This window comes from Impatiens glandulifera, chromosome 5 (genome assembly GCF_907164915.1).
Source record: "Impatiens glandulifera chromosome 5, dImpGla2.1, whole genome shotgun sequence".
Classification (NCBI taxonomy): Eukaryota; Viridiplantae; Streptophyta; class Magnoliopsida; order Ericales; family Balsaminaceae; genus Impatiens; species Impatiens glandulifera.
In genome coordinates this window covers 6179926-6206936 of record NC_061866.1, presented here as the reverse complement: position 1 = coordinate 6206936, position 27011 = coordinate 6179926, and the positions used below count along the sequence as shown (strand labels likewise).

The 27011-nt window shown below is 30.8% G+C and overlaps 1 protein-coding gene across 1 annotated transcript; it reads right to left on the bottom strand.

Annotated features, from left to right (window-relative positions):
• Positions 1 to 14902: 14902 nt before the first annotated feature.
• LOC124938631 (L-type lectin-domain containing receptor kinase IV.1-like) lies at positions 14903 to 25538 on the bottom strand. Its single transcript, XM_047479106.1, has 2 exons — positions 24476 to 25538; positions 14903 to 15933 (listed from the first exon to the last, which is right to left on the bottom strand). Exons 1-2 carry the CDS (start codon positions 25521 to 25523, stop codon positions 14984 to 14986), a joined length of 1998 nt encoding a protein of 665 aa, XP_047335062.1. The 5' UTR covers positions 25524 to 25538; the 3' UTR covers positions 14903 to 14983.
• Positions 25539 to 27011: the final 1473 nt, after the last annotated feature.

Below are 27011 nucleotides of genomic sequence, written 5' to 3'. Positions count from 1 at the left end.
CGGTTTACTTTCTGTAACGGTTATTAAGAAAACCGTTACAGATACTAGATGAGAAAACGAAAAGGCAGCTAACTATTTGTAACGGTTTTTAATAACCGTTACTAATAAGCTGGTCTGTAACGGTTTAAGTAATACCGTTACTGATGATACCTTCCTCAAACGGTAACTTATGGCTTATCTGTAACGGTTTTTCTAATAACCGTTACAGATAGTGATGATGACAAGAAAGCGAGACGGCGCAGCATCTGTAACGGTTTTCCCCAACCGTTACAAATACATTATTAGTAACGGTTTACGCATAAAACCGTTACTGATATCCTTACTGAAACGAGTTGATGATGTTGTATCTGTAACGGTTTATATCGCCGTTACAGATGGTCTAATATCAGTAACGGTCTTCGAAGACCGTTACTGATAAAATACATTAGTAAGGGCGTTCGAGCGCCGTTACAAGGGGTCGTTACAGAAGACCCATATTCTACTAGTGACTATAATCAAAATATTAAACACGAAACAAATGAATATAAGAGCTAAAGAAAGAAGAGATCTCACTATCTCTACAAGTGTATGCTAGATGACTTTCAGATGTGTTTGATAAGATCACTTCCTCCACATTTTGTAGCAGAACAAGGACATCTCAAGAGTCTTTTTCTAATACGACAACCATGCCCCTATTTAACACAAAAGGACATCTGAATTTCTGAACTTCTGAACTTCTTAAACAGGCTGAGCTTTTTATTACATAGTTGGGAGCCCAAACGAATAACCCAACAAACAGCTGGATACTAAATGATCTCATCCGCAAACCCCACTCTAACCCCCGACAGACAAGGGAATGGGAACATAAATATATTCTTTATTAAAACATGATCGGATGATTATATAATTATACATTAACATAAGATGACTAATTATTATATATATAAGAAATACACATTGAATTACGGCTAGCTAGCTACATCAACCATGATGATAAACTAGTTCTCGTCGTCCCTTCACTTTATTACCTGTTTAATAATTCATTATCAATCAACTAAGTTAGCAGTCACATTGGTTTGAATGTGTGTCTAGACATATATGATTAGGTGTGACAAGTTGTTGATTTTAGTGGCAAAAATTAAATTATTATCTAGCTGAGTTAGGAGAATTCCAAGTTGTATTAGAATAAGTTTGATTAATGATTGATATGATTTTCATAGTTGTTTCATATAAAATTTGACTTGATGCGGATGAAAAATGATTCGGTATGATTATTATTATATGATAAAAAACTTAGTGTCTTTTGATGATAGAATGAAGATGATATGGATTGTTGTATGTCATGATTCATGATTAATTATTGATTCTTCTAATTCTTAGGTTTTCTTACCATTTGATTAGACTATTATCAATTTCTGAATCTAAATTATACCAAGATTTGTTTGGTTAGTAATGGGTTCAACCATTTATTAATGAAAAACAATCGTATAACATTTGTCAAGTTGTTATAATACCAAGATTACCACCGACGATATGAATGAACTCAAGTAACTTTATGTCCATGTTGATTTTTGGCCCTAAGATTCCTGGTGATGCGATTGATATTTTTCTGCAACCATTGATTGAGGAATTGCAGGCCTTATTTCATACATGTGCTCGAACTTTTGATGCATCAACTTCAGAGTATTTTAACCTGCATGCTGCATTGTTATGGACTATTAAAGATTTCCCTACATATACAAATCTATCTAATTGAAGTATTAAGGGAAAATTTGTTTGTCCTTATTGTAATAATAGTATTGTTTCAATGAGATTGACAAATTGACAGCAAGAGTGTTATATGTGTCACAAGCGTTTTCTTCCTCTTAACCACATATTCAAAAAAGAACGTGAACCTTTTGACGGTAATACAGAATATTGAATGGCCCCTCCACTATTGTTAGGTGCGGAAACCTATATGCAAGCTCATGATTTAAAAAGACGTTGTTTAAAGTAAACATCATTCAAAAAGAACGAAAATCCATCATGATGTGCGAGGAGATAATTGAAATAAATTATCTATATTATTTGTTCTACCATACTGAAAAATTCTATTGTTGAGATATAATTTAGAAGAATTTAGATGTCATGCATATTGAGAAAAACATTTGCAATAGATAGTATTGCTGGAACAATGATGGATGTGAAAGAGAAGACGGAAGATGGATGAAAAGTTTAAAAATATTTACAATTATAGAGTCTTAGGTTTTTTTATTTCCCCGGATCTGTTTTTTTTTATATTTTCTGGATTGCACCGTCTTTTAAGACATGAAATATCGTATTAATGATGTTTTATAATTTCAATCATTCTATGGAACGCTTTTTTTATAGTTTTGTTTATTTTGGATAATTTATGAAAAAATATGTCATAACTTTTATTAAACTGTTTTTTAATGAGTTTTAAAAATTGAGTACGATGCTTACAATTAAATATATAAATAAAAAGTGTTATATTCTATATATATATATATATATATCAAAAGAACATAGGGTTAGAGAAATACATTTACACAAATGAATGAATTTAGAATGTTTTTTTTAGTTTATATTTGTTTTGTTCTTAGATTTTTGACATTCTTTGTTAGTTTTTCTTTACCAAATCATAAATTATTTCTTTGTGTTATCTCATATAAAATATAAATAAATTTTTATTAAGAAAAACTAAACAAAAATATTAAAATAATTCATTAAAATGAATTATTCAAATAACTCTAATAATATGTAATGATATTATAATAATCTTAGTGCAAACAAGAATAGTAACATGACAACTATAATCTTACAAGAAATACTATTTTTTTTACACAAATTGTTCGTTCAAAGAAAACAACCTACACGCTTAACAAATAAAATTTATCAGAACCTTAACAACATAAAAATGTTCACATATTGCAAGTCTTATAACATGTTTCCAAATAAGTGAAATAATCGACTCATTCCCCTTGAAAAATACGTTCGTTCTTTTCTCGGATTTTGATTAGTTCATTCTGTAATTTTTGGTTTAAACTTGAACCAACAAATGTCATAGTTTGGTTTTATGGTTTTACTCAAGATTATGGTTTTGATCTTTATTATACAGTGAATCAATAAAAAAAAAGTTATACATGGGATGATAATGCACAAATTGACACTAGTGAGTGAAATGCATTAATAGTCTTGACATTCAATGGCTTCCAAGAGGTGTTAACAAATTAAATAAAAAAGGCAATTGGGTAGGGAATATTTGACTTGTCAATCTTTTATTTAACTTTGTTGTTTGTCATGTATCTCTTATAATATATTATCTTAATGACTATATGCTATCTTATATGAATAAATTGTGCTAATCATGATTCATGACACACAAAAAAAAGTTAATAAATTTAGGTTAGGAATATGATTTTAAATAAGTTAAATATATAATGATTCTTTTATTAAATATTTGGAACCGTGTTTGAAAGAAAAAAAAATGTAATTAAATATTTGAAATAAGATACTAAACAAAAATAAGTGTTTCTACCAAATTTATAGTTTTTTCTTTTAAAGTCAACTATATCTTGGGATCTAAGTGGTTGTTTTAATATTATTTATTTGGGAGGTTTACTACTGGATTTGTTTTTAAATTAGTGTTGGATAATAAGATAAATTTTAAAAAGTTAATAATTAAATTATTATACTATTTTTGTATTTTAAATTTTATAAAAATAAAATAAAAATATTTTAATATGAAAAATTATAGAGAAGAGAAATTTAAAGGAGGATATGAGATAATGAATACACATTCTTTTAATATTTTTATTAATAAATTAGGTGATTTTAAAAAAATAATAAAAAAAAGAATTTGGAAAGAGGAATAAATGACGTGTTATTATATCATTGGTTGAAAAAAAGTAAAAATTAGGATAAAATCAATAAAATTTTATATTTTTTGCCATTTTATTGTGCCACGATCATTCCTCTTTTAATCGTCTCATAAAAATATATCTTTTAATCGTCTCTTAAAAATATATAAAAGATAGTGACGGAGAAAGAAGAATTAAGGGAGAGAATGAAAGAAAAAATGATATGAAATAATATCAACTTGAAAAAAAGAAAAAGTATAAACATAAAGAATATAAAAAAAAATTATTATTTATTCAATCACCCATTTATTTTCCAAATTCTCTCGGAGTCATTTCTCAATGAAATATATAATTTTTACTTTTATATATATATATATATATATATATATATATATATATATATATATATATATATATATATATATATATTAAATCAAATTAACTAGATGGAGCTAGTTTGATTATATTCCTATATTTTTTTTATTATTATTAAATCACATAATTTATTAATTAAAACACATAAATTTTATTATTATTAAATTTAAATATAAAACAGTATTTTTAATAATTTATTTTGAATAAATTTGAAATAATTTGTTTTTTTAATAAATATGATCCATCAAGCCAAAATTTATAAATATTTAAAAAAAACTAGATTATCAAATTGGGGACTATCTATTACTGTGAATTAAAATTTCACATCTTTTTTCAAACATCACAATTTTAAATTTATATGAACATCCACATTTTACACTTCTATTTATAATTTAAATTTGATTTATTTTAATAAAATAATATCACACATAGATCAAACAAATTAAATGAATTTATAATGACATTATCTAATTTATAGTGTTTATTTTTGCAGGTAAATATATATATATATATGGAAATTTGAAAATAACCCTAATAACAGGGTTATTCCAAAAAATAACAGGAGGAATTAAAGTTTGCAAGATTGACATTTTGTCCATAGCAAAAAATCAATATACCCCCAAATAAAAATCTCGTCTTTCCCTCCGTTTTCCCTCCCCTCATTTCATTTCTCTTCTTTCTCCCCTCGACCGTTGGTATCCTTCTTTCTCTCTTTTTCTCCCCCGACGAACCAAATCGATAAACGAATCAACAAAGCAACTCCCCGATCGATCAACGAAGCCGATCTACTTTCCAATCAACGAAGGAAGAAACCCCCGACTCCCCGATCAACACAGACAGCAACTCCTAGCGATCCTAGTAACTCCTAACGCCAAAATCTATCAACGGTGTCTTCATAATTTTAGGTGAGTTTTTTCCTTCATTTTCCTCTTTGGTTTAGGGTTTAGGTTTTATGCATGCTGAGTAGAAATGAATTTAGGGTTTTAGACTTTAGGTTTAGAGTTTTAGGGGGGAGATTTATTTTATGAATGTTGAATGGTTGGAATTTGTTTTAGGGTTTGAATATGTATATTACGTCGGCACAAATACAAATTGTGTCTGCGAAGATGCAATTTCATTTGTGCATATCAAATTGCATTTGCGCCTACACAAAATGCCTCTATGTAGACGCAAAATGTCTTATTTTCTTTCTTATTATATTTTTCTTCAGTGTTTTCATTAATGTTTCTTTGCAGATGGCACCAACCAAAACCAAATTTGTTATTGAGAACTTTTATGGCCGTGTTTCATGGAAATATTCATGTACCTGCTTGTCAAAGACAAATGAGAGGTTTAATAACCTTTGTCTTATGGATAAGACTTTGCAGACTCAATTCCAGCATATATTGAAAGCCACGACTAGAACTTTCTCAGGAACAATAATCCACCAAATGCTGATGAGAAAAAGAAACTCCAATTCGAAGGAGACAAGGTTCCTAGTCAATGGTTAGGAGCTTTGCTGGGGCATGAAAAAATATGCCTTGGTGACAGGCCTCAACTTTGGAAAATTTCCTAAGGTCGAAAACAGGCACGTTGAAGAATGTTCACCCTTAGTCCGCAAATATTTTGGGGCCAAAATGATTGTTAGAGTGAATGATGTTCAAGCATGTTTCCTACGATACTCTGTTAAGGAGGATGCATGGAAGATAGGGCTTATACACCTGATTTACTAGTATCTTTTTGGATCTAATAATAGGAGGAGGATAAGTTTGAAAATATTCAGAAGGGTGGAGGACATGAAGATGTTCCTTCAATTTCCATGGAGAAAGGTGACCTTCAGTGCAACCTTGAAAGGTATTGACAAAGACATAAAACATATATGGGAGGTATATTTGGCCAAGAGGGAAACCTTCAAGGGGAAAAGCGGCTGTGATGTCTCTTATACTATTCATGGGTTCGGACTAGCCTTCTAAGTGTGGACCTATGAGGTTATCAAGATATTTGTCCCCAAATTTGCGGATAGGACCGAGCGGGAAGAGCCTATATGCCCAAGGATATTGCTCTATACAACTTCCATGAGAAACACCAACATTGTCTAGGAGGTATCCACTTCCCTCCTTAAGTGCAATGTGTTCACCGAGATTAATGAGTTTGAGGAGGAGAAGAGGAAGTACCATGGGGAAGACTTTGAAGATATGAGAGGTCGGATGGTGGATGGTTTGTCTAGTGTGAGGTCAGAATTATTGGTTGTTTGGCGAGCATTTGAAAGTGTGAGGTCATGAAATGGAGGTCGGGTGGTGGGTGGTTTTTCGAGTGTGAGGTTAGAATTATTGGTTGGTTTGGCGATTATTTGAAAGTGTGAGGTCATGAAATGAAGGTCGGGTGGTGGGTGGTTTGTCGAGTGTGAGGTCGAATTATTTGTTGGTTTGGAGAGCATTTGATAGTGTGAGGTCATGATATGGAAGTCGGGTCTTAGATGGTGGGTGGTTTGTCGAGTGTAAGGTCAAAATTAGTGGTTGGTTTGGCGAGAATTTAAAAGTGTGAGGTCACGAGATGGAGGTCGGGTGGTGGGTGGTTTGTCGAGTGTGAGGTCGGAATTAGTTGTTGGTTTGACGAGCATTTGAAAGTGTGAGGTCACGAGATTGAGGCCGGGTGGTGGGTGGTTTGTCGAGTGTGAGGTTAGAATTAGTTGTTGGTTTGGCGAGTATTTGAAAGTGTGAGGTCATAAGTTTAAGGTCGGCGGGTGGGTAGTTTTTCAAGTGTGAGGTCGGAATTAGTGGTTGGTTTAGCAAGCATTTGAAAGGGTGAGGTCACGAGATGTAGGTCGGGTGGTGGGTGGTTTATCGAGTGTGAGGTCATAATTAGTTGTTGGTTTGACTAGCATTTGAAAGTGTGAGGTCACGAGATGGAGGTTGGGTGGTGGGTGATTTGTCGAGTGTGAGGTCGGAATTAGTGATTGGTTTAGCGAGCATTTGAAAGTGTGAGGTCACGAGATGGAAGTTGGGTGGTGGGTGGTTTGTCGAGTGTGAGGTTAGAATTAGTGGTTGGTTTGGCGAGCATTTGAAAGATTGGTGAGTGGTTCCCCGAGGGAATAAAAAAGATATATAAAAAAGTGTGAGTCATAAGATGATGGTCAAGTAAAGAATTAAGTGGGGAACCGAGAGGATAAAATATATAATAAAATTAAGTTTAAGACTAAACTTAATTTTTACAAATTAAAATCAATTTTAAATTAATTAGATTTAAATAATATTATTTTTATCTAAAGTATTAATAGATAAATAATATTTATAGATAAATAATATTTTAAATATATTTTTATATATAAAAATACACGGAATTCAGGTTAGTTATTCTAATGTAATTAAATTAAATTTTTATTATTATAATTTCATTTATTAATTAGAGAAGAAGGAAAACAGGAATATAAAAAGTCTTCGTCATTTCTTATTCAAACTGACCAACGGTGTGACCCATACACTAAGATCCAAATTAATCACATTTTAAACATTATTATATATATAGATTTTTATTATTAAAATTTATTAAATTTTTAATGTTGATTATATTTTCATTTATTAATTAGAGAAATGAAATGATGAAATGAAAGAATGAATATAAAAAGGCTTATCTATTTCTTATTTAAATCGACCCCGGTTTAACTCATACAAGTCGTACCAATTTATTCTCATGCTAAGATACAAATTAATCACGTATCTAGACCCGATAATCCAATTTTAAGCATTATTATATATATATATATATATAGATAGCTAACTTTTAATTCTTAGAATTTATTAAATTCTAGACTCCATAATTCAATTTTAAGCATTATTATATATATATATATATATATATATATATATATATATATATATATATATATATATATATAAATAGATTTTTATTCTTAAAATTTATTAATTTGTTAATGTTGAATTATACATTTCATTTATTAATTAGAGAGAGAAATGAAAGAATGATAACAGTCAGTTGGGAGGCCTAATGTAAAATCAAATTTTAGAGCCCAAAAAATAAAATAAATATAATAGTTGTATATTTTATTAAAAACATATTAAATATACATATTAAATATACAAATTAAATATATAATTAATTAGATCATTCTTTAAAAAAAAAATATGTGTAATCCTATAAGTATTGATATGCTTTAGGTTGATTTTGAAACCTCCTTCGATAATATTTGTGATATATTATGTATGATGTTGGAATGTTTTTATAATAATGAAAAAAAATGATAGATATTTTGAAATGAGAAGAGATTATAAGATAAATATAATTATATGAAAATGTAATTAATAATTTAAAATATTTGCCTTATTTTTTTTTTTTAAAAATAGATAAAACTCATATTCATTTACTCAATTTATTCATAATTTTTTATTTAATTTCTTAAGCCTATCCCAAATAATTCATCTTATAACACCAAACATTAATACTCAAATTTTTTTTTTTCTTTTCACACAACATCAAATACAATATTATTAGACAATATATTTATATAGAAATGATTTGGGTAACGAAGTTATAATGAAAGTCACGTACATGTCCTGCCACATTGATAAGAGAGAGAATTTTTTTTATTAATTTTTTTTATTTCGGGAAATTAATATGTTCGAGATATTTTTATTCTGAACATTGACATGTGCAAAAGAGAGAAAAATATATTATTTTTTAATTATTTTTTTCAGGAAAATGGCAATGTTCATGTGTTTTTTGTCCGAATATGGTTATGTGAGATAAAAAATTAATTTTTTCCGGTAAAATGGATATATTCGGGAGATTTTTGTCTCGAACATAGTCATGTGTCGAGAGAGAAAAAAACTATTTTTTCTAGGAAAAAATTAACATGTTCGAAAAAAAATTATTTCTCTTCTGCACAAGTAGCAGAACACGTCAGATTTGTGGCATTACTTTCGTTTCAAACGGTTTAGTAGAGGATTTATTATAACAAATGAGGTTTCAATGCTTGCAATTTGTTTTATTTTGTTTATTGTTTGATAATTGAGTAGAATTCATGAAAAATTAGCTATTATAAAAAAATGAAGCATCTTCATCAAAAGCAAATGAGGTTTCAATGCTTGCCGTTTGTTTTATTTGGTTTATTGTTTGATAATTGAGTAGAATTCATGAAAGATTAGCCATTATGAAAAAATGAAACATCTTCATCAAAAGCAATTGTACTATTATTTTCTTAATGTGATTACATTTTTCATATGGAATATAATATTTGGAATTACATATTTTCAATACATACACATTTTCTTTTAACACGCCTGGGAATACCATGGACACATATACACCGACACTCTTCTTCTTCTGTGTTACATAAAAAGACCTGTAAATATATATATAAAAAATTATAAATGAATTAGGTCAAGATAAAAGAAAAACAAGTATTATTTCGATAAAAGAAAAAAATATTTTACCTAGAAAAATAAAAATATACCATATTAAAAAACTATTCATTCCCATAATTCTTTTACAATCTAACCAAAAAAAAATTAAGTAAGATAAAAATATAATAAAATTTAGTTTCTATATATATGTCTTACAAGATTATGTGTAAATTTTATAAGACATGTACATAGAAACTAAACTTTATTATATTTTCTTCTTACTTGATTTATATATATATATATTTATATATATATATATATATATATAAATATATATATATAAATATATATAAAAGTGAAAATTATCAACATAGATAACTATAAAAAAATTATAAAGTGAAAAGTATAAAATTAAATTATAAAGATAATATAATATAATATAATATAATATAATATAATATAATATAATATAATATAATATAATATAAATATTTTTCATTTAAAACAATTTATTCATACAAATGTAATATAGTAATGAATTAAAATATAAAGAGATGTTTTTCTTTTCTTTTTTCAACTAAGTATAAAGATATAATCATATAAATCTTTTTTTTTTTTATCAATTTAGTTTTTTTTATCAATAGTCTTTTGTGTTATTTGAAATATTTTACAAATTTCACTTTATTAATTTATATTCAAAGCAGGAAAAATATTTTTATTGTATTTTTATAATACTTTAAAATATTAATATTAGGTATATATTATCATTTTATTCAAATAAAAACTTTTACATCAAACAATTTTATAATAGATATTTTTATTTTTAAAAATGTTCTAAAATAAAAAAGCTCTCAAATAATTTTTTTAGTGTTCAATTTGTTTGGTGGGGTGGTGGGTAGGGGTGAGCAAACGGGTAAATCCAACCCATATTACCCAACCCATATTCAACCAAAATTAAATTTATCCAACCCATAATTCAACCTATATTATTTACTAATATGGGTTGGGTAACCCAAATTATTTTATTTTTATTTTTTTATTTAACATGTATTTGACTCATTTAACACATTATTATTCGTTTAACACGTTTTTCACGTTTTTTTCACGTTTTTAACATTTTAAATATGTTTTTCACACGTTTAACAAGTTTTTCACACGTTTAACACGTTTTTGGCACACTTAACACATTTTTGACACGTTGAACACGTTTTTCATGTTTTTGGCATGTTTAACACGTTTTTGACACGTCTGACACGTTTTTTTATGTTTTTGACACGTTTAACACATTTTGACACAGTGTGACATATTTTTGGCACGTTTAACACGTTTTGACACGTTTAACATGTTTTTCACATTTTTGACACGTTTCACACGTTTTTCACGTTTTTAGCACGTTTTGACACGTTTAACACGTTTTCCACATTTTTGACACGTTTTGACACGTTTAACACGTTTTCGACACGTTTAATACGTTTTTCACATTATTGAAACGTTTCACACGTTTTTCACATTTTTTGCACATTTAACACGTTTTGACACGTTTAACACGTTATCCACGTTTTGAGACGTTTAACACGTTTTTGATACGTTTTTCACGTTTTCGACACGTTTAATACGTTTTCGACACGTTTAATACGTTTTCGACACGTTTAATACGTTTTTCAAACATTCGACACTATTTTCATGTTTAACACGTTTTTAACACGTTTGACACATTTTTCACGATCACGACACATTTAACATATTTCGACACGTTTTTGGCACGTTTAACATGTTTTGACATGTTTAACATGTTTTTCACGTTTTTCACATTATTAACACGTTTAACACGTTTGTAACATGTTTAACATGTTTTCACACGTTTTTGGCACGTTTAACACATTTTGACACATATTACACGTTTTTGGCACGTTTAACACGTTTTTCACGTTTTTGGCACATTTTGATACGTTAAACACGTTTTTGACACGTTTAACATGTTTTTCACATTTTTGACACGTTTAATACGTTTTCACACGTTTAATGTCAAACGTGTCAAAAATATATTAAACGTGTCAAAAACGCCAAAAACGTGTTAAACGTGTTAAAACTTATCAAAATGTGTTAACGTGCAAAAAAATATGTTAAACATGTCAAAAATATGTTAAATGTGTAAAACGTGTTAAAATGTCAAAAACGTGTTAAACGTGCCAAAACCGTGAAAAACGTGTTAAACATCTTACAAACGTATTAAACATGTTACAAACATGTTAAACGTGTTAAGAATGTGAAAAACATGTTAAACATGTCAAAAACGTATTAGAAGTACCAAAATGTGAAAAACGTGTTAATGTGTGAAAAACGTGTCAAATATGTAAAAAAACGTGTTAAATATGCCAAAAATGTGAAAAACATATTAAATATGTGAAACACGTGTTAAACGTGTGAAAACGTGTTAAACATATCAAAAACATGTTAAAAATGTTTTAAACGTCCCAAAAATGTGAAAATCGTATTAAACTTATCAAAAACGTGTTAACATGTTAGTTATGTTAAAAACGTGTTAAACGTGCTAAAAACGTAAAAAAACGTGTTTAATTTGTCAAAAACGCGTTAAACGTATTAAACATATCAAAAACGTGTTAAACGTGACAAAAACGTGTTATTAGTATGAAAACGTGTTAAACATATCAAAACTTGTTAAACGTGCCAAAAACGTAAAAACGTGTTAAACGTGTGAAAAACATGTTTTAAGTGTGAAAACGTGATATAATATTAAAAACGTTACAAACGTGTAAAAAACGTGTTAAACATATCAAAATCGTGTTAACATGCCAAAAACGTGTTAACGTGTCAAAAATGTAAAAAAAAGTGTTAAACTTGTCAAAAACGCGTTAAACGTATTAAACATGTCAAAAATGTGTTCAACGTGACAAAAACGTCAAAAACTTGTTAAACGTGACAAAACATGTCAAAAACGTGAAAACGTGTAAAAAATGTGAAAACGTGTGAAAAATGTGTTAAACGTGTAAAAAACGTGTTAAACGTGTGAAAAACATGTTATAAGTGAAACGTGTTAAAAATATTAAAAACGTGTTAGATGTGTGGAAAACGTGTTAAACGTATGAAAAATATGTTAAACATGTCAAAAACGTGTTCGACTTAAAGTTGGAAGATTATTAGTTTATATTGGATTAATAATATAGAATTAAACTAAATTTATATAATTTGGGTAATTTGGGTAACCCTAACCCAACACAAATTAAACTCAACCCATACTCAACCCAACCCATACTCAACTCAACCCATATTAACCAACCCAAATTAATAATTTGGGTTTGGGTTAGGGTTGGGTTTGGGTAAACCCATATTATGCTCACCCCTAGTGGTGGGTGGTTTGTCGAGTGTGAAAGTGTGAAGTCACGAAATGGAGGTCGGGTGGTGGGTGGTTTGTCGAGTGTGAGGTCGGAATTATTTGTTGGTTTGGTGAGCATTTAAAAGTGTGAGGTCACGAGTTGGAAGTTGGGTCTTGGGTGGTGGGTGGTTTGTCGAATGTGAGGTCGGAATTAGTGGTTGGTTTGGCGAGCATTTGAAAGTGTGAGATCGCAAGATGTTGGTCAGGTGATGGGTAGTTTGTCGAGTGTGAAGTCAGAATTAGTGCATGGTTTGGCGAGCATTTGAAAGTGTGAGGTCACGAGATGGTGGTCGAGTGGTGGGTGGTTTGTCGAGTGTGAGATCAGAATTGATTGTTAGTTTGATGAGCATTTGAAAGTGTGAGGTCGCGAGATGGAGATCGGGTGGGGGTGATTTGTTGAGTGTGAGATCGGAATTAGTTATTGGTTTGGCGAGCATTTGAAAGTGTAAGGTCACGAGATGGAGGTCGGTGGATGGGTGGTTTGTCAAGTGTGAGGTCGGAATTAGTGGTTGGTTTGGCGAACATTTGAAAGTGTGAGGTCACGAGATTAAGGTCGGGTGGTGGGTGGTTTGTCGAGTGTGAGGTCAGAGTTAGTTGTTGAAGGTACTAAGATTTACACTTTTTGTTAACCAAATAGAGGTTTGACAATTAAAAACATTTATAAATATGGCTTTATGTATTATGAAATGAAGTCCTACCTTAATTAATTATACTCAATTCAATTAAAAAAAATGTTGATCTTAAAGATAATCTTCAATAATCTATAAGATCTGGTTTGATTATGGGTTTTTTTTAAACCAATAGATAGAAAAATTGAACGATTGGGTGATAATTTTGAGGAGGTAATTATTATTTTTGGTAAAAAAACTTAAAGGATATTGATATTTATAAATAAAATAAAAAAAATAATAATTTAAAATAAAAATATTTTAATATTTTGATTAATGAAATGTGTGATATAATTAATAAGAAGTGATTAATTAAAAAATTAATTTAATAAAGATTAAAATAAAAACCTTTACCGAACAATGCCTAATAGTTTATTGTCACATTAATTTTCTTTTTATATTTTGTAGTAGTAATAAAATATAAATATAAAATTCATCTTTCTTTTTCTTCCTCGCATCCAAACCAGGCCTAATGAAGACATGTTCAGTCGACGGCTGTTGTCGATGTTCTTTCTTGTTCATTTATTTTTCATCTAAATAAAACAATAATTATTAAATTGTTGTATCATATGTAATATGTAGGGGATGACAAACTGAAAAGAAGGTGGGGAATACATTAATTACCATCCCGATTCATTATACTTTCAAGATTTTTTTATTGTCTGTTTGGTTTCGGAAAATTTCTGTCAATCACCATAATACCATAATTTTTAAAAAACTCTTTGTAAAATTATATAAACGTTTTTTAAATATTTATATATATATATATATATATGGTAATATATTGAAAGAATATATTATTATAATATTTATAATATAATCTTAGTACCTTCATTTATAAATCGAGACAATGACACAAATATTATCCCAGTCAACTACTTGTCAAAAGGAAAATTGCACCTAACAAAACAATTCAAATCGGTCGTCGTGTCTATCTCATCTATTTAGTAGTCTGTTAATAGTTTCATCACCAGCTTTAGAGCCATAGCCCGCGTGGTCTCCCAAATTCTTCCAAACCATGACTTGCAATTCAAATTGGCTATTTGATTGTTTATTCTCTTGTCTGTTTTCAATAAAAAAAAATATATTTTTTACCAAATAAAAACATGTTATTTCTATAGACAAATAATACAAAGCTTTCAAACTAAAAAATGGGACAAGCTCGTGCATTTAAATCATAAAAAAAATCACTTATAAGGTAAGAAATCATCCCAAGTATCTTTTTTTTTTAAATCTCACACATATCTCAAAACACTAGCAAGTACACCAACAAGTCAACAACCATCAATGAGCCAGCTCATAAGCACACACATATATGAAGTTTTGATAAGTGTAAATCATATGTACAATTATATAATTATTGAATCATCATCTGCCTCCAGAGAGATCTGATTCAACCATAATTGATGTATCAAATGTTGTTTTACCTGTTGAAGTTGGTGGATATAAATCATCATTGATTCCTTCCCGATGAGGAAAGGTCAATGAAGAGATTGTTATCCCAAATGATGAGAGCTCTGGCATCACAACATCTCTTTCTAAATACTCAACCACTTGTCTCATTGTTGGCCTAGCCAACGGGTTCATATTTGAGCAAAGCAAACCAAGTTTCATTACCAATTCTACCTCCTCAAAGTTAAATTCACCGCCTAATTTAGGATCCATTGCATTAACAATCAAACCCTTTAACCAAAAACGAAACACCCATTCTATCAAAATGAACCGCTCTTCTTTCATTAAAACGGGTCTCCTTCCACATGCAACTTCCAATAAAAATGCCCCGAAAGAAAATACATCAGTAGCTTCAGTCACTTTTTTGGTCCACATCTGTTCTGGAGCAAGATAACCCAATGTACCAACTACTTGGGTAGTATGAGGATCAGACCCGTGGTCATGTAATCTGGCCAACCCAAAATCACCCAATTTCCCATTTAGTTCATTATCTAACAAGACATTACTCGCCTTAACATCTCTGTGGATAACAATTTGTTCCCATCCCTCGTGTAGATAAAAAAGACCCGATGCTACTCCCTTAATGATCAAGAAACGTTGGTTCCAATTTAGAGTCTGCCCCGACTTGTTATAAAGTAATCTGTCTAGACTTCCATTTGGCATATACTCATAGACCAATAGAAGCTCTTTCTTTCGTCGACAATACCCGATGAGTTGGACCAAGTTACGGTGCCGAAGACGACCCATGCTCACAATTTCTGCCACAAATTCTCTCTTCCCTTGCCATGACTTTTGTGACATTCTCTTTACTGCAATTTCAATTTTTGAACTTGGTAGAATACCTTTATATACTTTCCCAAACCCACCTTAAACAAGATATGTGAAAAAGATTAACATGTGTTTGAGAACTTGTTTAATACAAACATATTAAATTGAGACCTATATTATTGATATAATATCAAATTAAAGCCTAAATATTTGACAATCATTTAAATTGGTACATAAAGTTTAAAATTGAACTTGATACTGAACATATTGACACCTTAATTTTCCCATATGTGCAAATAAGGTTAAATTTAACTCTGAATTTTCAATTAATTCTTTTCTAAAATTAATGACATATTTGCAACTTTTGTTTAAAATAGTGTTGCTATTGAGTCGGAATTCGGAAATATAAACTTTTGAAAAGTGTTGTACACATTCATATAATTTTAAATTTGTAGTCTCTTTTAACAATAATGAATCTATATTATTTAAACTAACATATATCACATGCATTTGCACGAGTAATAGTATAAAAAATTGTGAAAAAAAATATTACGGTAAAAATCTGATAACATTTTTAATTTTATTTTTAACTGTTTTAAGTTTATGGGCGGGTCAACCCATAGTCCGACTCAAGTATCCATTTACTCTCACATTGCAGAACGATCTCTAAAACAATTGATACAATTTGATTTCTCAACTCAATTAGTTTGACCTCTAAAATCCAATTTGTTGGTGTTCCTTGCCATTGCGGGCGGGTTTTAAATTCCGGGTAAACGTGTCAGGGTTTTCTTTTATGAAAACGGGTTAGATTATAAATACTTTTTTGGGTATTTTTCTCATAACAGAGCAAAGTTAAGAGAGAGTGAATTACAGATCTAGGGTTTTCTGGTTTCCTTCTTCTTCTTGTTCTTTGGCTGATCCAAAGAGAAAGATTAGGGGAGCTTTTGATTGTGGAGTAGTCCAATCATTCCTAGTGTAATCACTTCTTTCATTTGAGAGTAGGGCATGTAAGTTTCTACTATTGACATTTGTTTGATTTAGTGAAACTTATCCCTCCCGTGGACGTAGGTAGATTTTGACCGAACCACGTATATTGTGTTGTCGTTTATTTCTTTGTGCTATTTTAGTCTTCGTAATCTGTTTGTCGTCATAGACGATTTGGAAACTAATTTGTTACAGGTTTGATTTCGAAGAAGATCCATAGTTTTGTTATTGCAAATCCCAACAGTGGTATCAGAGCAGTATTGATTGGTTATCTGTTTTAACATTGGAGGAGAGTGCTCTGCTGGTTATTTGGCGAAATTCATAGAAGAGATCAATTGGTTTCTTTGCTAGGTTTTTTTGTCAGTTGTTAAGGCAGTAATAATGGGGAAATCTAGACCTGATATGGTGAGTCTGAATAGTACAAACTACAGGCAATGGAAACTGATGATTAGTGATCTATTAGTTTCAGATGATTTGAATGAAGCAATTGAAAATGAAAGTGTTAGACCTGAGACTACAAAAGAGGCTGATTGGAAAAAGATAGATAGAAAGGCCTGCAGCTTTATTCGTTCCTGGGTTGGTGTAAATATTGTGCACCATGTTGAGAATGAGACTACGGCGTATGGTGTGTGGAGCAAACTTGAAGCTCTGTATGCTGGGAGGTCAGCAGGGAATAAAGCAGCACTGGTACGAAGGCGGGTGAATTTGAAGTACATTGATAATAAATCAATTGCTGAGCACTTGAATGAATTTCAAAATATTTTGAATCAGTTGAGTAGTATGAAGATAAACTTTGATGATGAGGTGTAAACACTTTTAGTCCTTGGATCTTTGCCTGCAAGTTGGGAGACACTTATTATCACTCTCAGCAACTCAGCACCAAATGATAAAGTCAACATGGCATTTGTCACCAGTTCCTTACTTGATGAGGAGAATTGAAAGGGGGATAAACCATCTAAGTCTGATATGTTGGTGGCTGATAGAGGAAAATCAAAGGATAATAGAAGTGGTTTGAGCAGGGGCAAGTCTAGAAGCAAGTCTAAAGCTCCAAAGAAGGATGGTGCTTGCCATTACTGTGGCAAAATGGGTCACTGGAAAAATGAGTGCTGGAAATTTAAAAATGATAAAGCGAAGGGTACAGTGAAGCCTAGAGAAAAGAAAGAACAGAGTGCAGATACATCTGCTTATGCTTCAGATGGTGAACTGACATATGCTTCTAACTGTCAAGACTCATGTCTTAGCACATCTTCAAATGAAACAACATGGATTGTTGACACAGGTGCCTCATTCCATATTACTCCACACAAAGGTTACTTCCAGTCCTACAAAGCTGGTGATTATGGTGAGGTTCGCATGGGTAACAGTGGTGTGTCCAAGATAGTTGGTCTTGGTGATGTTAGAATCGAGACAAACATGGGATGCTTCATGACATTGAGAGATGTAAGACATGTTCCTGATTTGAGAATAAATTTTATTTCAGCAGGTAAGCTCGATGATGGAGGCTACCATAATGTTTTCAGTGGTGGAGCATGGAAGCTAAGCAAGGGTTCATTGGTTGTTGCACGAGGTAAGAAATGTTGTTCCTTATACAAGACCAATTTGAAAATTGTCTATGATGCAGCATATTCTGTTTTGATGGAGTCATCCTTTGAGTTGTGGCACAAGAGACTAGGTCACATTAGTGAAAAGGGGCTGAATGTTTTGATCAAGAGGAATGAGTTGCTGAATCTCAAGGATGCTCATCTTGAAAATTGTGAGCATTGCTTGAAAGATAAGAAGAATAGAGTCTCCTTCAGTAAGTCAAAAGTTGAACTGAAAAAGAATATCCTTGAACTGGTCCATACAGATGTTTGTGGTCCTATGAAGATTAAATCCATAGGTGGTGCTTCCTATTTTGTAACCTTCATAGACGATGCATCTAGGAAGGTTTGGGCTTATTCTATAAAGTCCAAGGATGAGGTTGCAGCAAGGTTTGAGGTCTTTCACAAGCTGGTTGAAAGAGAGACAGGAAAAAAACTGATGAGGGTGCGGTCAGATAACAGGGGAGAGTACATAGGCTTATTTGATGATTATTGTAAAGAGCATGGTATTCGACATGAACAGACTGTGCCCAAGACTCCACAACAAAATGGTGTGGCAGAGAGGATGAACAGAACAATGTTGGAACGGATGAGGAGTATGCTCTCCCGTGCCAGGTTGGCTAAGCATTTATGGGCTGAAGCAATGAGCACTACAGTGTATGTGATCAACCGTTCTCCCTCCAAGCCATTGAATAATAAGTGTGCAGAAAGCGTCTGGTCAGGTAAAGATGTTAATTATGACTATTTACGTGTTTTTGGTTGTAGAGTTTTTGTGCATGTTCCAAAAGATGAGAGGTCTAAGCTAGATGCAAAAACCAGACAATGCATATTTTTGGGGTATGGTGATGAAAAGTGGGGATACAGGTGTTATGACCCAGTTGATAAGAAGGTTTTGAGAAGCCTAGATGTGGTATTTCTTGAAGATCAAACTATTGAGAATTTTGAAGATGGTGAAAAACTTGATGCATACATACGTGACCTTTCTGGTCTTGAGTTGTCTCATGATGTTGAGGAGACAAGGCCACATGTAGCTTCAGACTCAGATAGTGATGATGATGTTCCTTAGGGTCAAGCTGTAGGCTATGGAAATGATACTAATACTGAAACTGATCTTGGTGATAATGTTGAGGTTGATTTTGATGTTAAACAAGAAGATGGAAATCAACAGAATCAACAAACAGAGGTACTTAGGAGGTCTACTAGGGAGAAAATATCAAGTTCTAAGTACCCTAGAGTATGTCCTTCTAACTGATTGTGGGGAGCCTATATATTACAAGGAGACTATTGAGGATGCTCATAAAGAAGAATGGATAGCTGACATGGATGAAGAGATGAAGTCATTGCTGAAAAATGGCACATATGAACTGGTTCAAAAAACAAAGAACAGAAAAGTATTACAAAATAAATGGGTGTACAAGATCAAGCAAGAAGGTGATGATAGAAAGACAAGATACAAGGCTAGGCTGGTTGTCAAAGGTTTTGGCCAGAGGCATGGAATCGATTATGATGAGATTTTCTCACCGGTAGTGAAGATGACTTCTATCCGGGTGGTGTTAAGTCTAGCTGCTTGTATGGATCTTGAGGTTGAACAACTTGATGTCAAGACTGCATTTCTCCATGGTGATTTGGATGAAGATGTTTATATGGAGCAACCTGAAGGTTATAATAAGAAAGGTGAGGAAAACAAGGTGTGCAAACTTGTCAAAAGTCTGTAGGTTTGAAGCAAGCACCAATGCAATGGTATCTTAAGTTTGAGTCATTCATGACCATCCATGGGTACATGAAGACGTCTACAGATCACTGTATCTTTGTGCAAAAGTTTGCTTCTAATGATTTTATTATACTTCTCTTATATGTTGATGACATGCTGATTGTTGGGAGAGACAAGCTCAAGATTGTCAAGTTGAAAAAGGATTTGGCTAAGTCTTTTGAGATGAAAGATTTGGGTCAAGCAAGACAAATTCTTGGAATGCAGGTCATTCGTGATCGGGTGAAAAAAGGCTATGGTTGTCTCAAGAGAGATATATTGAGAAGATTCTAAAACGATTCTGTATGGACAAGGCAAAACCAGTTGCTTGTCCATTGGCTACACACTTAAAAATAAACAAGACAATGTCTCCCAAGGATGAAGAGGAAAGACAAGAAACGTGCAGTGTTCCATATGCTTCAGCAATAGGAAGTCTAATGTATGCAATGGTCTGTACAAGACCGGATATAGCTCATGCGGTTAGAGTACTTAGTCGTTTCCTTTCAAATCCTGGTAAGACACACTGGGAAGCGGTTAAGTGGCTAATGAGATATCTTCGAGGGACCTCCAAATACGCTTTGTGTTATGGTACTGGAAAGCCACATGTTGAAGGGTTTTCTGATTCAGATATGAGTGGTGATATTGACACACTGAGATTAACTTCAGGGTATTTGTTTGCTTTTGGAGGAGGAGCTGTATCATGGCAGTCTCGTCTACAGAAATATGTTGCTTTGTCTACTACAGAAGTTGAATATATTGCCATTACTGAATGTTGTAAGGAAATGAGATGCATGAAAGAATTGTTGAAAGAAATAAGCATTGCACAAGACAAGTTTGTGGTGCTTAGTGACTCACAAAGTGCTATACATGTGAGCAAGAATCCAAGTTTCCATTCACGTTCAAAACACATCCAAATAAGGTACCATTGGATCCGTGAAGTGCTCGAGAAGAAGGAGTTATACTTGGAGAAAGTGCATACAGATGAGAACGGGTCAGATATGATGACAAAGGGCTTGCCAAGAGGAAAGCATGAGATATGTTGTGCCAAAGTCGGAATGGTTCTGGCAGAAGCGTCACGATGATGAATGTTTATAGCAACATTCTCCCATGGCTCGGAAGGGGGAGAATTGTTGGTGTTCCTTGCCATTGCGGGCGGGTTTTAAATTCCGGGTAAACGTGTCAGGGTTTTCTTTTATGAAAACGGGTTAGAGTATAAATACTTTTTTAGGTATTTTTCTCATAACAGAGCAAAGTTGAGAGAGAGTGAATTGTGTTAGGTTTCCTTCTTCTTCTTGTTCTTTAGCTGATCCAGAGAGAAAGATTGGGGGAGCTTTTGATTGTGGAGTAGTCCAATCATTCCTAGTGTAATCACTTTTTTCATTTGAGAGCAGGGCATGTAAGTTTCTACTATTGACATTTGTTTGATTTAGTGAAACTTATCCCTCCCGTGGACATAGGTCGATTTTGACCGAACCACGTATATTGTGTTGTCGTTTATTTCTTTGTGCTATTTCAGTATTCGTAATCTGTTTGTCGTTATAGACGATTTGGAAACTGATTTGTTACAGGTTTGATTTCGAAGAAGATCCATAGTTTTGTTATTGCAAAACCCAACACAATTCTTCCTCATACTACGAATGAAAGGAAAAATGTAAAGAGTACTATTAAAGTAGTCCAAGCGAGACTTACTATATCCATATGAATTATGTCCACTATCTCTATAAAAATGACAGAATTTCTTCATTATTGCTCACTAATAATAATGAAATCTATAGCGCAGAGTCAAAAGAGAATTATGTTGGTTAAAAACTATTGATGAACCACTGCGTTCATCAGATTTGGTGTTGAATTTGAAATATAAATTGTTATTAGCCTTGTTGGTTAAAGAGTTGTATTTATTTTGTTAGGTTGTAAGTTCGAACCATACCTATAGTATTTTTAATTTTATTTTTAACCGTTTTAAGTTTATGGACGGGTCAACCCACAATCTGGCTCAAGTATCCATTTACTCTCACATATATATCCAAATTAACCACAGCTCTCGACCCGATAATCCGGACACTTTAAAAATTAAGTATCATTATATATATATATATAGATTAGTTAGTTAAAAAGTTGAACTTATATTGTTAAAATATCCCGCGTTTATCAAATTTGTTGTTGAATTTAAAATATAAAGTGTTATTAGCCTAGTTGATTAAAGAGTTGTACTTGTTTTGTTAGGTTGAAAGTTTAAATCATACCTATAGTATTTTTAGTTTTATTTTTAATCGTTTTAAGTTTATGGGCGGGTCAACCCACAATTCGGCCCAAGTATCCATTTACTCTCACATATATATATTCAAATTACCCACAGCTCTCGACCCGGCAATCCGAACATTTTAAAAATTAAGCATTATATATATATATATATATATATATATATATATATATTATCTGGTTGAAATTTTTTTAAAAATTAAGTATTAAATTAATGTTTTTAATATCATGTTCTTTAGTAGTAATTTTAATTGTATATTTTCAAATTTTTTAACATTTATTTTTGATTTGTTAAATGTCTTTATAAGGTAATAAATATTTAACTACCATATTAAAAACATATATTCTAATACTATTTTTTTAACAGAAATTCAATATATATTTTTTATTTTTAATAAGACTTAATTTGTTGAAGGATTGTATTAAATTCTATAAAGAAATGAAATAATTTTAAAAAATATTGTTAATATTATTATTATTATTTTAAAATTTTTTATTTTTTTAAATGTAAACTCATCAATCTTGTGAAGATTTCCTAACTCGTTCACACTTTATGTTTATTTTTAGACTTATGCTTTTTTTATTGTTACTTTCAAATGATTAATCATATTCTATTTTATGTGTGATTTAGGATAATGTGAACACATATGTTTTATTTTGTTTTTGTCATTACGTTTAAAGTGACTATCATTTTTATTCCACTATATTTAACATTTAAAAAACTTATTATTATTATTATAAATTTTCTTAAATATTCAAAACAAATCCTAATTTAATTGTTTTTTTAAAATTATTACTATATAGGGTAAGAAAGGGAAATATCCACGTTTCTTTCGTGATATTGACCCATGAAAAATTAATTTCAATAAATACTGATCATCGAAAAACATATATATATCTAAAGTAATAGCGATAACTATAGATAGGATGGCCATATATATATTGACTTGACTAGTTGTTAAATTTGGATTAAAATATGAATTAAAATGAGACTGCAAAGATAAAAAAAAAAAAGAAAAAGAAAAAGAAAAGAAAAGGGTGACCCTTAATAATAAAATCAAAGTAATGAGTTTATCCGGCATTAAACAAAATAGCAAAACATAGTATACTAATTATAATAATAAATAAATCAGGTATAACATGATATTATGGCAGTTTTTTGTTTAAAATAAATTATTATAAATTATAATTATAATGTTTAAAATAAATTATAATTATAATGTTTAAAATAAATTATTATAAAATTATAAAGTTCCAATACATTAATTTTATTTTTGAAATATACTCAATTCAGTTTTATTTTTGAATTCTATTTTTCTTTTATAACAGTGTTAAATTAAATAAAATACTGTTATTATTCTTGTTATTTAATTTTCAATTATATAATATTATAATTTGTTACTATTATTAGGCCATTTTAGGTTAGGATTATTAAAATAACCTAGCGGAAAAATTAATAATTGGGATAATTTTGAGGAAGTAAGAATGTTTTTTATTTATAAAAAGAATTATATATATATATATATATATATATATATATATATATATAATAAATAATAATTTAAATATAAAATATTTTAATATTTTGATTAATGAATTATTTGATTTTGGTAGACAAGAGAGAAGTAAAGTGATATTTGAATTTTTAAGATTTATTTTAAAATTATACATTTTTTAAATATCTTAGTATTGATTTAGATTTAGTGGTGATTTAGATAAAATAATATGTTATCATTCAATTCCCTCAACTCCAAAAGTTTTCCAATAGGATCAATTATATGTTATATTCCTAGAGACGCTGGTCAAGTCTGGGTAGCATCAGAAACTAAGGCCTAGCTGGATTTTATCTAGGGTCAAGATTGTAGCTTGGATTTAATGACAAGTCCCCGACAACTAATACAAATGTATTATTGTTTTTAAAAGATTTGATCCATAAAAGTTTGTGGGATGTTATTTTTGTTAGAAACGAGTTTGAGTCTAGCTAGTACATCCTTACATAGAATAGTCAATTTCTTCTTAGGAGCAAAATAGGTTATAAAAAAACAGAGACAAAGAAAAGGAAGTACTTACCTCTACCCAACAATTCCTTGTCGCTAAATCCATTCGTGGCGAAGTATAGATCTCTGTATTTGAATCGATGAGGCCCATAATCAAGCTCCCAATCCTCCATTTCTTCTGCAAACTTCTTCTTTCTCTTAAAATAGTAAACCAAAGCTGTTATAATCGTTATTAACAGAACAAAACCCAAAATCGAAGGCATCCCGATTATCAAAAACTTATTTTTTGAGCTACTTTTATTTCCATTTGTAAGGGGGGTCTTTGGAAGCAGAGAGATATCCAGCTCCTTAGCTTGGCCATTCACTTTGAAGCTCCATCCTAACAAATAATGGCTGTTAAAAAGCACACCGGTTGCTGCTGCGAACCCGACATGCATATTGGGATTAATGTACAGAGACAGGTCTTTATTTAGAGACAGAAGCGGTCGAGACGGTTTATCCAGATTGATTGGGGCCACGGTTACGTTCATTTGCTTCTTGACACCATCATATTCGATCCAAACCCGCCTTGATTCATAGCTAATCAAGCTTAGGTTCTGAAATGTACCGTTGTTGTCCAAGTAATACCCCGCGGAGTTATTAACTACAGATTCCAGACTGTCTATATCAATGCCAACGTGATTTCCATCCATATCCTTAAAGTCTGGGGTCTCTATTGTGTCAAATTCAACAGCTATAACGTGGTTGGTCCCGTTTGGGTCTATAATGGACGTGTTGAAAAGGCCCAACCGATCTTTCGGCAGTGCCCCTGGTAAGGCCGGTTGAGGAGCGATGACGAAGCAGAGTCCGTGCCCACCCTCGGAATGGAATTCGGGTATAATCCCGAAAACAAAGGAAGTGGAGAAGGAGATGGCAGAGTCATTTGTTGAGTTCTTGAAGATGATCGGGTTTGGGTAAAACGCGTGCCCGGTTTTCAGTTTTGTGCGGTTGGTTAGGAACAAAATTCCATCAGTGATCTGGGCGACACCATCCAAGGTCAGATTGGTGGATTGTTGGAAGCCGTTGAAGATGAAATCTGCGTTAGGTTGTGCGTGGGTGGTGGATTTGATCAGGCATACCATAACAGAGACTAGTAGAAGAAGATGAATTCGAGACATTTTGTTTTGCTTTCACAGTTGGATCAATGGGATTTTGATGCTGGATGAACTCATTAAGTTTCTTCGTTCTTTCTGATATTGTTTGATCTTTGTGTATGTATGTGTTGACTCCCAGTCCTCAGATCTCACGTTAGTTAATGACGACTTACGGTTTTGTCTATATTTCATTTATTCTCAATTTGTAAATCACACAAACCTATTTCAATGAAAAAAATATATTCTAATGAGACTATCCCAACATATTGAAAAAAAAAATAGGTTTTGTCTATATTTCATTTATTCATTTTCATATATTTATTCTCAATTCGTAAATCACACGAACCTATCCCAATTCTTTTTTAAAAAAAATTACTGTCATATTTTTTACTTTTTTTTCCATTTTAAACATTAAATTTTATTTTTTTATTTTTTTTTTTTTTTTTTTTCCTTCAAGCATGACCATCACCATCTAATTATTTTATATTATTCTTTCCTAATTTCTTAATTTAATATATTATTTTTAAAATTTTATAAACTACTTAAATTAATATATTCTTATAAATTATATAAACTTCTTATACTTATAAATTCTACATAATATACTTTAACTTTATTAAATTTTTTCGAATTTTTAAATTATTTCTTAAATTTTCTAAGGTTATTTTTTTTAATCATCTTTTAATTTATATACTTAAATATTTTATTATAACTATATTGATTTTTTGAATTAGGTATTTAGTAAATTAGTAATTAATATATTATTGTTAATACTTCATGCTTATGATAAATTTTAGTTATTTAGTATCAATCCAAGGAAATTAGAAATTTAGTTTTAAAATACTTAATCTCCGTTACTTAAAAACTAGTAATTAATATGATAGTTATTAGATTATAAGTTTATAAATTAGGATTTAAAATTATGTTTTATATATAAATAATGTCATAACATATTTGTTGAATTACTATTTGTTAATTTTTATTAAAAAATGAATTATTTTAATATAGATATTTTTTGAGTTATGACGAAGAATATAAATCAAAATAGAGTGAGGTTTCGTCCATTTCAAAAACAAACTTCTAGATCTTATAATAGAAGAATCAAACGACGAAATGATGCATGACAAAGTCATTGGTGCGCTCGATTTCTAAATTATTCAATGCAAAAAATCAAAGTTCTATCCCTTCGAGTTCGAGTCTTAGAGATGAAGACATAAGTGATAGAGAAAATGACACTATTAGAAATAAAAAAAATAAGTGATGAAGAAAATAATGTCATTAGAGATGAATGTAATAATGAAGAAGATGATACTTTTCAATATGAGGTTTTGAACCACTTACAAAGGATAATATTAGAGATCAATGTATCAATGAAAAAATGAGTATCAAGGTGTTAATGAAGAAAATGAAAAAGAAAAAAATGTATTGATGGAGAAAATGATGAGGAAGAGGAAGAGGAAGGTGTTAACGAGGATT